Genomic DNA, 16,657 nt, shown 5'->3' with positions numbered 1-16,657 from the left:
CTACATTGCCATATCAACGGCAGATATACAGTACCAGTCAAAAGTTGGGACACACTTACTCATTCAAGGGTTTTTCTTTATTTTTACTGTTTTCTACGTTGTAGAATCATAGTGAAGACATCCAAACTATGACATGACACATATGGAATCATGTAGTAACCAAAAAAAGTGTTAAAACAAATCAAAATATATTTTATATTTGATATTCTTCAGTAGCCACCCTTTGCCTTGACAGCTTTGCGCACTCTTGGCATTCTTTCAACTAGCTTCACCTGGAATGCTTTTCCAACAGTCTTGAAGGAGTTCCCACATATGCTGAGCACTTGTTGGCTGCTTTTCCTTCACTCTGCGGTCCAACTCATCCCAAACCATCTCAATTGGGTTGAGGTCTGGTGATTGTGGAGGACAGGTCATCTGATGCAACACTCCACTCTCCTTGGTCAAATAGCCCTTACACAGCCTAGAGGTGTGTTTTGGGTCATTGTCCTGTTGAAAAACAAATTATAGTCCCACTAAGCGCAAACCAGATTGGATGGCATATCGCTGCAGAATGCTGTGGTAGCCATGCTGGTTAAGTGTGCCTTGAATTCTAAATAAATCACTGACGGTGTCACCAGCAAAGCACCATCACACCACCACCTCCATGCTTCACGGTGGGAACCACACATGAACTCATGTATGATGGTGATGTGGTAGGCTTACCTTACTATTTCAACAACACATCATCAGTAGGGTACAACTAACTTATCTCACTACTGTGAGATGGTCCTGTCAGGTAATCCATTCACCTACTTTGTCTCACAAAGGCACAGTGGTTGGAAACAAAAATCGCAAATTTGGACTCATCAGACCAAGGGACAAATTCTCCCCTGAACAGTTGATGTTGAGATGTCTGTTACTTGAACTCTGAAGCATTCATTTGGGCTGCAATCTGAGGTGCAGTTAACTCTAAGGAACTTGTCCTCTGCAGCGGTCCTCATGAGAGCCAATTTCATAATAGCGCTTGAAGGTTTTTGTAACTGCACTTGACGAAACTTTAAAAGTTCTTGATTTTTTTCCTAATTGACTGACCTTCATGTCTTAAAGTAATGATGCTGTCGTTTCTCTTTGCTTATTTGACCTGTTCTTGCCATAATATGGACTTGGTCTTTTACCAAATAGGGCTATGTTCTGTATACCTCCCCCACCTTGTCACAACACAACTGGTTGGCTCAAACGCATTAAGAAGGAAAGAAATTCCACAAATTAGCTGTTAACAAAGCACACCTGTTAATTGAATTGCATTCCAGGCTACTCCCTCATGAAGCTGGTTGAGAGAATGCCAAGGGTGTGCAAAGGGTGGCTACTTTCTCATATGATTCCATGTGTTATTTCATAGTTTTGATGTCTTCACTATTATTCTACAAAGTAGAAAATAGTCAAAATAAAGAAGAAAAAAACCTTGAATGAGTAGGTGTGGTACTCTATATAGTGCCCTCTAAAATCGGTGTTGCGGAGAATGCAAACGGAATTCAACAATATTTTTTTTTTAATGAATTGAACTTGGCAAGAAGTCAACTAAATGTATTGAACTTATTAGGAAAGTAATTCATTTGCCCAAGTTAATCATAAGACATGAACAAAATACATGAGTGATTTAGTTTTTTCCTGCAAATTTCTGAAATGGCACAGGAATGCCCGTCTGCGTGTCCGTGTATGTCTACACTTTGTGTAGCCGTTAGTGAAGATTCTAATGATAACCCTGGTAGAGCTGGAAAGGCTTTCCCCAAAAAACTCAATTAAATGTTAACTACAAAGTATCCTATGCCTTCCTGGCAGAATTATGTAATGATTATTTGCATAAATCCAGTAGCCATTTGTTTAGAAAATGCTGCAATCACATGCGCTCTACAGAAACATTGCTAACCAAACACATTCTCTTGCTGGTGCGCACTTGTATTGAAGGGTAACTACACCCAAAAATGCAATTTCTTCAATTTTTCACAGACCTCAAAAGTGGTTTCCTGATGTGATTTAAGCACATCCACTTTGGTTGTTTTTCTAAGTATGATTTTGAGAGTGAGAGCGGAAATCAGGTAAAACAAAACGGCAAACGGAATCAGGCAAAAAAATAAAACCAAGCTTTGCTCAGTTAACTTTTGTGTTCCCCCAAGAAATGCTCCATGGGAAGGGGTTCCCCTTTACGGCCATTGGATCCCTCTTCCCACTTATCCCCCTCCAGCCCAGAAAGGACTTCATGAACATCCCGCTATCGTCCAAATACGTTTTTTTTTTTAAATACTCAAAGCTTATTTAAAACCTTAACAATGCCTCATTGTTTTCTGTGCGCTATTATTAGTCTGCATATACTGTGGTATTCTAGTAGGAGAGTGTATAAAAGTGTAGTAGTCAATGTAGTCATTTCTGATAATGTGCCCCACATCCAAAGTGGCCTGCTGTGGCCTGCTGGAGGTAATTTTGCAGGGCTCTGGCAGTGCTCCTCCTGCTCAAAGGCGGAGGTAGCGGTCCTGCTGCTGGGTTGTTGCCCTCCTACAGCCTCCTCCACGTCTCCTGATGTACTGGCCTGTCTCCTGGTAGCGCCTCCATGCTCTGGACACTACGCTGACAGACACAGCAAACCTTCTTGCCACAGCTCGCATTGATGTGCCATCCTGGATGAGCTGCACTACCTGAGCCACTTGTGTGGGTTGTAGACTCCGTCTCATGCTACCACTAGAGTGAGAGCACCGCCAGCATTCAAAAGTGACCAAAACATCAGCCAGGAAGCATAGGAACTGAGAAGTGGTCTGTGGTCACCACCTGCAGAATCACTCCTTTATTGGGGGTGTCTTGCTAATTGCCTATAATTTCCACCTTTTGTCTATTCCATTTGCACAACAGCATGTGAATTTTATTGTCAATCAGTGTTGCTTCCTAAGTGGACAGTTTGATTTCACAGAAGTGTGATTGACTTGGAGTTACATTGTGTTGTTTAAGTGTTCCCTTTATTTTTTTGAGCAGTGTATATATTTTTTTATACATTTGCAAAAAATGTCAACTTTTTTGCTTTGTCATTATGGGGTATTGTGTGTAGATTGAGGGGGGGGGGGATATTGAATCCATTTCAGAATAAGGCTGTAACGTAATAAAATGTGGAGAAAGTCAAGGGTTCAAGTAAATATTAACTCCTTTAACTACCACAACAAAAAATAACAGGTAAAGCAAGTCCCACAATTTTACTTCATTTAAAATTACCATTCATTTTTAATCAGACGTTGACTTTTTACCCGGCTCTGATACTTATGATCTGATGTGTAATTCCTGACAGAGGGTGTAACGTCAGCGTGTGTTTTGTTTTGTAGGCTACTGCTCCCTAAGGACTTCACTGTGTACACACATGCCAAGGATGGATCTCTAATAACCAACAGACCTCCAATGCAGGTAAGACCGTTTAAGATAACCTAAGGGTACTAGGGCTAGGCGATATCCATATTTTCATATCAATAATATGCCCTTGTTAAATATTGTGTTTTCCACTGAGTGTACAAAACATTAGGAACACCTGCTCTTTCCATGACATAGCTTTCACCTGGTCAGTCTAAGATCCCTTATTGATGTCACTTGTTAAATCAACTTCAAGGAGTGTAGATGAAGGGGAGGAGACAAGTTGAAGAAGGATTTTTAAGCCTATGTACTACATCAATTATGTAGTACATAGTGAAATCATGCATAAAGTACCCTACACCATCGCAAAGCACTTGAATTATATTCACATGCGTGCTGCCTAGTTTCAGCGGAATATCATCTGCAGGCAGTAATAGTGTGACCTAAAGTTTGAAGTGTAACTGACAGCGTTTTAACTACTTAGACCTGTTTGTGCCTTATCCAAATCATGTCCAGTCTAATAAAACATTCCCCAACCAGAAACCGTGGATTGATGGCAGCATTCGCGCAAAACTGAAGGCGCGAACCACTTCTTTTAATCAGGGCAAGGTGACCGGAAACATGACCGAATACAAACAGTGTAGCTATTCCCTCCGCAAGGCAATCAAACAAGCTAAGCGTCAGTATAGAGACAAAGTAGAGTCGCAATTCAATCATATTCAATCAATCCTTATACCAGTCTGCTGTCCCCACATGCTTCAAGAGGGCCACCATTGTTCCTGTTCCCAAGAAAGCTAAGGTAACTGAGCTAAATGGCTACCGCCCCGTGGCACTCACTTCCGTCATCATGAAGTGCTTTGAGAGACTAGTCAAGGACCATATCACCTCCACCCTACCTGACACCCTAGACCCACTCCAATTTGCTTACCGCCCCAATAGGTCCACAGACGACGCAATAGTAATCACACTGCACACTGCCCTAACCCATCTGGACAAGAGGAATACCTATGTAAGAATGCTGTTCATCGACTACAGCTCAGCATTTAAAAACATAGTACCCTCCAAACTCGTCATTAAGCTCGAGACCCTGGGTCTCGACCCCACCCTGTGCAACTGTGTCCTGGACTTCCTGACGGGCCGCCCCCAGGTGGTGAGGGTAGGTAACAACATCTCCACCCCGCTGATCCTCAACACTGTGGCCCCACAAGGGTTCCTTCTCAGCCCTCTCCTGTACTCCCTGTTCACCCACGACTGCGTGGCCATGAACGCCTACAACTCAATCATCAAGTTTGCAGATGACACTACAGTGGTAGGCTTGATTACCAACAACGACGAGACGGCCTACAGGGAGGAGGTGAGGGCCCTCGGAGTGTGGTGTCAGGAAAATAACCTCACACTCAACGTCAACAAAACAAAGGAGATGATTGTGGACTTCAGGTAACAGCAGAGGGTGCACCCCCCTATCCACATCGACGGGACAGTAGTGGAGAGGGTGGAAAGTTTTAAGTTCCTCGGCGTACACATCACGGACGAACTGAAAAGGTCCACCCACACAGACAGCGTGGTGAAGAAGGCGCAGTAGCGCTTCTTCAACCTCAGGAGGCTGTAGAAATGTAGCTTGTCACCAAAAACACTTTCACAGATGCACAATCGAGAGCATCCTGTCGGGCTGTATCACCACCTGGTACGGCAACTGCTCCGCCCATAACCGTAAGACTCTCCAGAGGGTAGTGAGGTCTGCACAACACATCACCGGGGGCAAACTACATGCCCTCCAGGACACCTACACCACCCGATGTCACAGGAAGGCCCAAAAGATCATCAAGTACAACAACCACCCGAGCCACTGCCTGGTCACCCCGCTATCATCCAGAAGGCGAGGTCAGTACAGGTGCATCAAAGCAGGGACCGAGAGACTGAAAAACAGCCATCACAAACATTGAGTGGCTGCTGCCAACATACTGACTCAACTCTAGCCACTTTAATAATGGGAAAATTGATGTAATAAATGTATCACTAGCCACTTTAAACAATGCCACTTTATATAATGTTTACATACCCTACATTACTCATCTCATATGTATATACTGTACTCTATATACTGTACTCTATACCATCTACTGCATCTTGCCTATGCCGTTCGGCCATCACTCATTCATATATTTTTATGTACATATTCTTATTCATTCCTTTACACTTGTGTGTATAAGGTAGTTGTTGTGAAATTGTTTGGTTAGATTACTTGTTAGATATTACTGCATGGTCGGAACTAGAAGCACAAGCATTTCGCTACGCTCGCATTAACATCTGCTAACCATGTGTATGTGACAAATAAAATTTGATTTGATTTGAATTTACCACAGGTGGAATCCAAGTTGTAGAAACATCTGAAGGATGATCAAGGGAAACAGGATGAACCTGAGCTCAACTTCGAGTCTCATAGCAAAGGGTTTGAATACTTATTTATATAAGGTATTTCTGTTTAATACATTTGAAAAAATGTTGAACAACCTGTTTTCACTTTGTTATTATGGGGTATTGTGTGCAGATTGCTAAGGATTTTTTTATTTAATCCATTTTAGAGTAAGGCTGTACCGTAACAAAATGTGCTAAAAGTGAATGTCTGAATACTTTCCGAAGGCACTGTATATACATACTCCTTTCTTGAAACATGAATATCTTAACAGCCTATCTGTTATTATAGACATGTTTGCACAGTGGCAAACCAATAGGAGGCCTTCAGTGTGTGACAGGTTTTTGATTCTGAAAGGACAGAAACCGTAATACCAGCGCACTCATGTAGGAGAGTGCACTTTTTGTAAAACGAGAAGGGCCAATGTTGTAGTGAAGGGTAGACGCAGGTATAATCCGTATACCCACTTTTCTTTCAGTGGGCATTGCTTATACTCACTTCTTAATCCCTACTGATGTGTATCAAAGTAGTGTAGTGGAGGTATACAGTGGAAACGGGTTCTCTGGAGTGATGAATCACGCTTCACCATCTGGCAGTCTGAATCGGGGTTTGGCGGATGCCATGGAAACACTACCTGCCCCAATGCATAGTGGCAACTGTATTGTTTGGTGGAGGAGGAATAATGGTCTTGGGTGTTTTTTCTTTGTTCGGACAAGGCCCCTTAGTCCCCAGTGAAGTGAAATCTTAGACTTCAAATGGGTTTCCATAGTACACAATCCATGTCTCAATTGTCTCAAGGCTTAAAAATCTTTGTTTAACCTGTCCCTTCACCTACACTGATTTGAAGTGGATTTAAAAAGTGACACCAATAAAGAATCATAGATTTTTACCTGGTCAGTCTGTCATGGAAAAAGCAGACGTTCCTAGTGTTTTGTACACTCTGTGTGTGTGTGTGTGTGTGTGTGTGTGTACATGCACAGTCAGTCAGGTCCAAAATTATTGGCGCGACTATATAATACAGATACTGAGCTATATTGTATGCTCAAAAAATGTGGGAAATTATATTCTTAAACTAGTACATCTGTTTTGAATACCTTGAGATTTTTTCTATGTTTTATGAGATTGGAGAACACATTGGGATGGATTTTAGACCATTCCTCCAAACATAATCTTACCAGATCCTTAATATGCTTTGACTGCACTTATGTACTGAGATGGCCATTGCAGAATGTTGATTATGTGGTCAATTAATAATTTCTTTGTGGATTCTGATGTGTGCTTGGGGTTATTGTCTTGCTGGAAGATGAACTTGTGGCCAAGTTTCAGCCTCCTGGCAGAGGCAACCATGTTTTTGGATACAATGTCCTGATACTGGAAAAAGTTCAGGACAAGGGCCCCAGGACCAGTGGAAGCCAAATAGCCCCATAACATCAAACATCCACCACCATGTTTTATAGTATATGTATATAGTATATGCATATTATTTTTCAACCCAAAACCCACCACTGATATGTGTGGCCAAAGAGCTCTGTTTTCATGTGCAATTGTATTAGTATAAAGAATATAAAAAAAACATTTTTTTTTAGCATACAGTAGCTCAGTATTTGAATTATTTATTTTATGCAGTCTTTTTTGTTCATCTTTATAATGGGTGCCAATAATTTTGGACCTGACTATCATTTATCGTGATATATGATAATACCGGTATGCTCATATCACCTAACCCAACAGGGCACTGACAATGTATCACCCATTTAGCATCTCTCAAATGCACTTCTTTCTCATAGCTTTTTATTGACTGCTTTGCGACTGCCTTTTATAGAAACGTGTGCTGTGGAAATGGCCTCTTCTGCCCAACCTGTTTTGTAATTTAATAGATAACTATATTTCTTTAAAACAGAAACTCATGTTAAAATGATACTACTATCCCATAAAAACAGTCACTTCAGTACAACCATCCACAATGACTTCTTAGTTTTTTTGATTGGATGTCCTATTTGTATGAGACCGACTGGGTTGAACTTGGGTCTCCTGTGCTCTACAAGACTGTTACAGCCCTCCTGTCAGGATCGTGAAGGTACAATTGAATAGTTCTATCCACTAATTAATTGGTGTTAATTTCTAGGGATGTATGATATATCGGTGAACATATCGGAATTGGCCGATATTAGCTAAAAATGCCAACATCGGTATCGGCCGATGTCTAGTTTAACGCCAATGTCAAAGCTGACGTGCATACCTATATAATGTAGGTACATGACGTAATGACGCCATGTAAAATGTTGCGCTACAGCTGCAACACAGCATTCCTAACCTAGCCAACAATGTCTGCTGTGTGGATCGAGCAGTAAACAAGTCAAGCAGTCATTTGAAAGAGTAAGAAAATTTCAGCGAGACAACACAACGGCGAAATCCATTAACACTAAGATAATGGAATTCATTGCCTTTGACAATCAACCGTTCTCTGTCGTGGGTGAAGTTGGCTTTCGCGAATGGTCGAGCACCGGTACACACTACTAAGTGTGCTATTTTTCAGATGTTGCCCGACCGGAATTACAGTAATATCGTCACTATTAGCTTCACGACATACTATGGAACGCCGTTTGGGTCTTTGTGTGTCAAAAAAGATACACGTCAAATAACACTATTTGACAAAACTATTTGCATGTGCAAGCCAAGCGCCACCACTACTATCAGTAGCACCTGCAAAGCTGTAAAAAATCTGCAAACACCGGCCACGAGCGATGTGTTTACAATACCGCGTTGGTAATAAAGCATTATTTGTTCGTCCGCAACTTCTGGGGAAGCTAGCTAGCTTTAGCTTGGTACCGAGCTAGCACCAATACAACCAGCCTGAAAACAATGACCAGTAGAAACTGCAGTCGTTTTCATTATTCTTAGCAATGATTTAGGAATCGTTGTGATTTAAGTATTAGCTATGTAGCCACTTGTTGTTCGCCAAATGAACTTCAGTTCATGAAAATATATAGCTAGCCTGCTATTTAACCCTGTTGGCCAAAGCTAATGTTATAAGCAGGAAGCTTGCTTCATCTGGCTAGTGAGGCTCAACCTGACCAATTTGTGGTTTGCCTTCAAAATACAAGTACCTTTTTGAAAGTGATGTTGAAGGTTACAATTGGTGGAATCATGCCATATTTAGACTAGATAATGTTAAACAAGGTTGGAATGTGAAGCAATGAAATGGGGTATCTGTCTACTCGGTGACACCCACAGAACACAACTGTGAAGAGTTTACCCAAATATTAGCGTTGTAGCTCTTTTCGCATGACTGTGTGAAATCACCTCCCCACTCAGCCTATTGTGTGTATTGACATTCATATTGCACTGTATAGCTTTACCTAAGGATTGGGGATCAATTAAATGGGGGTAACAGTCTACTCAATACTAGAGGTCGATCGATTAATCGGCATGGCCGATTTAATTAGGGCCGATTTCAAGTTTTCATAACAATTGGTAATCTGCGTTTTTGGATGCCGATTACATTGCAATCCACGAGGAGACTGCGTGGCAGGCTGACCACCTGTTACGCGAGTGCAGCAAGGAGCCAAGGTAAGTTACTAGCTAGCATTAAACTTATCTCATAAACAATCAATCTTAACATGGTTGACGATATTACTAGTTTAACTAGCTTGTCCTGCGTTGCATAAAATCAATGAGGTGTCTGTTAATTTATCATCGAATCACAGCCTACTTCGCCAAATGGGTGATGATTTAACAAAAGCGCATTCGTGAAAAAAGCACATTCGTTCCACAAATGTACCTAACCATAAACATCAATGCCTTTCTTAAAATCAATACACAGAAGTATATATTTTTTAAACCTGCATATTTAGTTAAGATAAATTCATGTTAGCAGGCAATATTAACTATGGAAATTGTGTCACTTCTCTTGCGTTCAGTGTAAGCAGAGTCAGGATATATGCAGCAGTTTGGCCCACCTGGCTCATTACGAACTGTGTGGAGACCATTTCTTCCTAACAAAATCCGTAATTAATTTGCCAGAATTTTACGTAATTATGACATAACATTGAAGGTTGTGCAATGTAACAGAAATATTTAGACTTAGGGTTGCCACCCGTTCGATGAAATGCGGAACGGATCCGTATTTCACTGAAAGAATAAACGTTTTGTTTTCGAAATGATAGTTTCCGGATTTGACCATATTAATGACCTAGGCTCCTATTTCTGTGTGTTTATTATAATTAAGTCTATGATATGATATTTGATAGAGCAGTCTGACTGAGCGATGGTAGGCAGCAGCAGGCTCGTAAGCATTCATTCAAACAGCACTTTCCTGCGTTTGCCAGCAGCTCTTTGCAATGTTTGAAGCGCAGCACTGTTTATGACTTCAAGCCTATCAACTCCCAAGATTAGGCTGGCAATACTATAGTGCCTATAAGAGCATCCAGTAGTCAAAGGTATATGAAATACAACTGGTATAGAGAGAAATAGTCCTATAATAACTACAACCTAAAACTTTTTAATTGGGAATATTGAAGACTCATGTTAAAAGGAACCACCAGCTTTCATATCTTCTCATGTTCTGAGCAAGGAACTTAAACGTTAGCTTTCTTACATGGCACATATTGCACTTTTACTTCCTTCTCCATTAATGTGTTTTTACATTATTTAAACAATTGAACATGTTTCATTATATGAGACTAAATTGGTTTTATTTATGTAATAAGTTAAAGTTAGTGTTCATTCAGTATTGTTATTATTACAAATATATATAAAAATCATCCGATTAATCGGTATCAGCTTTTTTTTGTCCTCCAATAATCGGTATTGGCGTTGAAAAATCATAATCGGTTGACCTCTACTCAATACCCAAGATATTTTTTCCCAACTTCCCTCAGAGTTATCGGACTCCAAAATATCCACGCAGTATTGTTTTTCCTCTGGAATAGTGTTCAATACACATAGGTTGACAATAAATTTGGCTCAATAAACAGTTGTTTCAGAGTCCCGCAATAAGAGCTACGATGCTAATGTTCTCTGGGTGTCACTTAGTAGACTGAAACCCCATGTCATTGATCCGCAATCCATAGGTAAAGCTGTACAGTGAAATAAGTATGCTCCCAAATGAAATTATAAAGTGTAATACATCCAGTGTGATTTCAAGTCTTTTGTCAAATTAACAAATTGCCTTCTGTTGATTTATTTTTTACAACATTCCAACCTCATTTAGCATGATCTATTCAATTATTGCTTAATTCTACTATTTGTATGCATTTGCAGCACTGTCAATGACATTTTCATTTTGAAGGCTAACCGCAAAGTCCACTATTGTGGCTAATCCTTATTGTGGCTAGCTTGGGTCCGACCACCATTAATCAAATAAGAACTGTCTTACAAATTAGGGTTATTTTAGATGACACCTAGCTATACAGCTACTGAAACAGATGTCGTTTTGCTATGTTTTGTGGAAGAACATTGTTTGCATCCATGAGCTAGCAAGCTTTTTTTTAATGACCAGCACTGTAGGTGTGCGAGAACTTGACCAGCATCATACCATATGTATCGATGAATCGTTGTGACATATAAAATACGATTGATAGAGTAATCAATGTATGAACATGTTAAGTTATTATGTGCAGTCATATTCAGGTCCTGATTGGTCAACAAGCTTATTGTTAATGTATCTTCTTTGACATGCAAAGACACAAACGGTGTTCCATAGAAATCCCGGTTGAGAATGAAACGACTGAACAATTGAACAAGAAACAGCGCAGCAAGTAAGTGAAAGAAATGGGGACATACGTAAATGCCAACAAAATAACTTTTTGGTCAATGTGGTGTGTCTAACCTCTATTTAACTAGGCAAGTCAGTTAAGAACAAATTCTTATTTACAGTGACGGCCTAACCCGGCCAAACCCGGACAACGCTGGGCCAATTGTTCGCCGCCCTATGGGACTCCCAATCACAGCCAGCTGTGATACAGCCTGGATTCGAATCAGGGACTGTAGTGACACCTCTTGCCCTGAGATGCAGTGCCTTAGACCGCTGCGTGTGTGTGTTAACTATTTAACTACTAGAATGCTTAAAAGGCCGCAATTTTTTTTTATATCGGTTATAGCTATCAGGTTTTTTGGCAAGGAAAATATTGGTATCGGCCAAGAATGTAATATCGGTGCATCACTATTCATTTCCTGTTTGTCTGGATGGAGCCAGAACAGGCGGAAGCAACTCCCATTCTGATAGAGGAAGGGAGTTGTGTTGGGTTAAAGACACACATTCATCACGTCATCATTCAGTTGTCCTCCACTATTTACTGCTGAAGTCCAGCTCTGTATTGCTTCCTGTATGACGCTGACATTTTAGTACTGGTATCAGCTATGTTTTGTGGAAATGTATGCATTTTGCAGAAGAAAGCGTATAGCGCATTCTTACTTTAAGCACTGGTTTCTCCCTCTGCATATTCATAATGAGTCCTAACTTAGCTCACAAAAATCATGACTAAGAGCAGCAGTTCTGGGAAGATGATGTAACCGTCTGGCTTACAGACAGACCTACTGTACAGTCAGGAATGCCTTTAAATTATTTAATTTTAAATAAAAGTTTTTTTTAAATGTGTAGTCTATTTTATTGATCAATACACTGAAGAAGTGATTGAGATGGAGAGGGACATAGAATAGAACTAGACCATCCCCAGCACTTTCTCTCCTTTTTGGCTAGACAGATGAAATATGGGTGGTGTGTGAAGACGTCCATCTTCTGCATTTGTTTTACATTGAGAAGGTCACAGAGATGGTAATCTTGCCATGTTAACAGTATATCACAAGACATTACAGAGATAGGGGCGGGACGTTTGTAGACTCTGGCATTTGTTTGACCCCTAGAGAGTGGGACTATAGAAGGCTGTGCTGTCCGGTTGTCATGATCCCCCGTCGTCTGACTCAGGATCCCCAGGGAGCCTATCAGAAAGGGGGATCTGTGGATCTGGATTAAAGGATCATGGTCGTACAGGCATGTTGTGACAACGCTGTCTAATGACAAATGCTGAGTAACAGGAAACACACTTCAATATTTTGATTAAAATCAGTACTGTTGTGATCAAGTCAGTCAAATGTTATTGTAATTGACAATCAGGAGTCTCACATGTTCCTTTGTTCACAGCAGGAGGCAAGAAATGGCCTATCATTTTTTTTGTATTGCCAATCTCATTCAATTCTACATCAAGCCTGTGTTGGAACTGGTCTGTTTGATGCCTCCATGAATGCCATTGCCTACATTTCAAAAGCAACCACATTATGATTTCTGAGCCATAAGGGCATCGGAGGATGAGCGATTTAATCTAATTGTGCAGACTGTCGTGAAAATGTTAGCAAGAGCCTAGAATGACAAAAATGGCCATCTTCTGTCTGTTGTAGAAGGCTGTTGTTCCTATTATCAACACCTGGAGAACCTCCTCACAGACACTGGGCAGGGCGCAATGAGACATTCTCAGAATGCAACATACGACTAGGGTTTTTTTGGGGATATTTTTCAGTTGTCTGTTCTGTTTAAACATTTCAAAGCGCAGAGATTTAGACAAATGGTGTACAGTGCTAAATACTGGCCTTTTCACTTTGGTAGTTTAAAAATGACATACTCCTGTGACCAAAATGTGAATGTGGCCTATACTTACTATATTCTGATATACTATTTTTATTATACAATATATTTTCCACAGCCACGCTGGAGGACTTTTTGTTTTGGTATTACTGGGAAGAAGCCAATGGAGGACGTCTGGAAAAGAGGGATTTTCCTGTAATGCTTTAACTTGGATGCCTTCCCTTGATATAGCTCATATATTCCATAACTATGCACATAAGAAATTAGCAATGTCTTCCCTGCTCTACAACTGACTTTTTTTGTGCCACAAAAATGAGTGATTTCGATTAAGTTGTTGGCAAACTAGAGTCATGAATTTTAAGGGTATTTTCTCGTCACTGGATCTGGGGCGAAATGGTAGTACAAGGTTGATCATGATCAAGAAATAGATGTTTGTGTTGGATACTGTCAGTGTGCTGTAGTAGGATGTCTACCCAGAGTGGGTGTAAACGCACTTTGGTGATAACTTCACTTCCTTATGTTATACATTTTACCAAGAGAAATATGATTATTCATATATCGTCCAGTGGGGTATTTCTCTAACATACTGTATCATTAACATATCCAAAAAGTCGGATTTTGTAACCTAATTTCTTAACCATCCGATAATAAACACCAAGCTCTAACACAGTGCAAGTTTCGTGTAACAACTTTTGAGGATTTTACATTTTGTGGTCAAAGTTGTTTTTGCGGATCGAACAATTTGCATGACACGAGCTGAATTAAATGCAAAAGGCTTTGAAAATAATTAAAAAGCTTGGTATACGCTCAGTGCTCCGTTGAAATTTCAGATACGCTTGTTATTGTGAGAAATCTAAGAATTACAGGAATTTCTAATTAATATGAAAAGCATATACTAAAATGCTACATGTAATGTCTCAATCGATATCCATCTTACCTTTTTATAGTTTGTCCTGCGGATTCAAGAAGAAAGATTAGTGTAACAGGAAAGTGAGCTTGTCAGGTAGCCAGTAGCCTTTAATTCTTGCACAGAATCCAACACAGCTGACATGGTGCATTATTCTTTTTTTCTCTGAAATCCATCCACCATAATTCTGGCCATCCTACAAGGGTAAAAACTCCAATATCTTTTGAACGGATTATGCTCGAGACATGAGGTTTGGACCATTAGTCTTAGAGGATTATCGACACAATGACCATATTATTTTACCCATTGGTCAAAATATGTGTTTTTGATTGGACACCCTAATTCTAGTATTTCAACTCTCATTCTTTTTGATAGTCTAACATTTGTTAAAAGAAAATGCGATACAAATGAGAACATTTTTAAATGAAGTCAAATAATTGAAAGGGAACATTCTGATTGTTTACTTCGTTTTTTTATTTTAACAAACCTTACGAGTCACAGGAAGTAAGAAATGTGACCATACGGCTCAAATCAGTCTTATGTAAACAAATTCAAATTGTTTGTTTTTTTACATTGGATAAAAGTAAAGAGACAGAGCTAGGAAATTGTATATCATACACTACAGTTGAGGAACAATGGGAAAGTAATTTTGGTTTTAAAGTTGATAAACTTGTAAACTCACTTTTGAGAAAATGGCCTTTGAATGGCCTTTTCATCGAAGTTTAATAAATTCCTCACTGCTGAAGTGAAGGCCATCCTCACTTGCTGCTTTTTAGTTAGCTTTGCGACAGTATAGAAAATAAATGTTGGATTATTTTTTATGAGCCTCAATCAGGTTGGAAGAGTAGGCTGATCGAGCAGCATTGAGGGCTCTTCCATATTGCACGGTATTGTCTTTACAAGCTTGTTGGACGACTTACAGTTTGTGGAGCGCCATTTTCATTTCAATTTTCTGGAAGCTTGCTTCTGGGCTTGGGTATTTTCTGTATATCGGGGAGCTGATTTCTTGTGACAAATGTTTTTTTGTTGTTAGAGGTGTGATTGCATCAATGGTAGGCTTGTGACGATACCAACATTTTACAAACGATACAATATCAGGCCAAGTATTGCGATACCGAGTAGTATCGCGAAATGCTGGTGTTTCTAGCTCCAACAGTGCAGTAATATCTGACTAGTAATATCTAAAAATGTAACAGGATGGTTGTTGCCATCCTGTACCTGTCCCGCAGGTGTGATGTTCGGATGTACCGATCCTGTGCAGGTGTTGTTACAAGTGGTCTGCCACTGCGAGGACGATCAGGTGTCCGTCCTGTCTCCCTGTAGCGCTGTCTTATAGCCTGACTACACACGTCTCATGTGCGAGCGTTGCAAAATAAATTTAGGAATCTATGTTATTCAATTATTGCACCCACACTGCTCGCGCGCATCAACGAGCGTCTCCGTTGCCAAGGGCTAAAATTGAAGTCATTCCTATTTCTGACGCAGATCGCACTGCAAGTCCTGCCTCTCCCATCTCCTCATTGGTTTATAGAAGCAGGTACCCACGTGCCATCTCCTCATTGGTTATACCCACGTGGGTGATTGAAAGATAAATGGCGTTGTCGTTGTAATACTATGAAAGTTTAGATGCCAATCACCATATAAGTTCAATGATGAAAAAGCCTGGAAGGAGGAGAGATGACTAGAAACGATTCGGTTGACCGTTTTGTGTGGATTAATTGTTGGAGTGGAGGACCATGTGCAGTTTAGGTAAAATAACAACCTAATGTTCATATCCCAGGACAAATTAGCTAGCAACAGCAAGCTAACTAGCTAAATTGGGCAAATTAGCTAGCAAGTGCAAGCTAACTAGCTAAATTGCCATAAATGTTTAATGCTTTTTGACCTGTCCCCAAATTAATGTAATTGGTTCAGAGTTTGTTTTGATATTTTAACCTGCGTGTCGTGGACAAAATAAATGTATGCGTGATGGCGCACGTGCGCAGCCGGTTTGGGTTCCGTGTTAGGTGTCTCACAGTACGGACATTGCAATTTATTGCCCTGGCCACATCTGCAGTCCTCATGCCTCCTTGCAGCATGCCTAAGGCACGTTCACGCAGATGAGCAGGGACCCTGGTAATCTTTCTTTTGGTGTTTTTTCAGAGTCAGTAGAAAGGCCTCTTTAGTGTCCTAAGTTTTCATAACTGTGACCTTAATTGCCTACCATCTGTAAGTTGTTAGTGTCTTAACGACCGTTCCACAGGTGCATGTTCATTAATTCTTTATGGTTTGTTGAACAAGCATGGGAAACTGTGTGTAAACCCTTTACAATGAAGATCTGTGAAGTTATTTGGATTTTTACGAATTATCTTTGAAAGACGGTGTCCTGGAAAAGGGACGTTTCTTTTTTTGCTGA

General features: G+C 40.3%; 1 protein-coding gene across 3 annotated transcripts in view; it reads left to right on the top strand.

Moving 5' to 3' along the window:
* adam9a (ADAM metallopeptidase domain 9a) overlaps positions 1-16,657 on the top strand; it is a 90,560-nt gene that overhangs the window by 16,409 nt on the left and 57,494 nt on the right. For all 3 annotated transcript variants that reach the window (XM_071402278.1, XM_071402277.1, XM_071402279.1), the window contains exon 4: positions 3,342-3,420. In XM_071402278.1, coding sequence (XP_071258379.1) covers positions 3,342-3,420 — 79 coding nt within the window. The remainder of the gene's footprint in view (positions 1-3,341; positions 3,421-16,657) is intronic.

This window comes from Salvelinus alpinus, chromosome 5, assembly GCF_045679555.1.
Source record: "Salvelinus alpinus chromosome 5, SLU_Salpinus.1, whole genome shotgun sequence".
Classification (NCBI taxonomy): domain Eukaryota; kingdom Metazoa; phylum Chordata; class Actinopteri; order Salmoniformes; family Salmonidae; genus Salvelinus; species Salvelinus alpinus.
The sequence above is the reverse complement of the archived record's forward strand: the minus strand, read 5'-3'. Positions and strand labels throughout refer to the sequence as shown.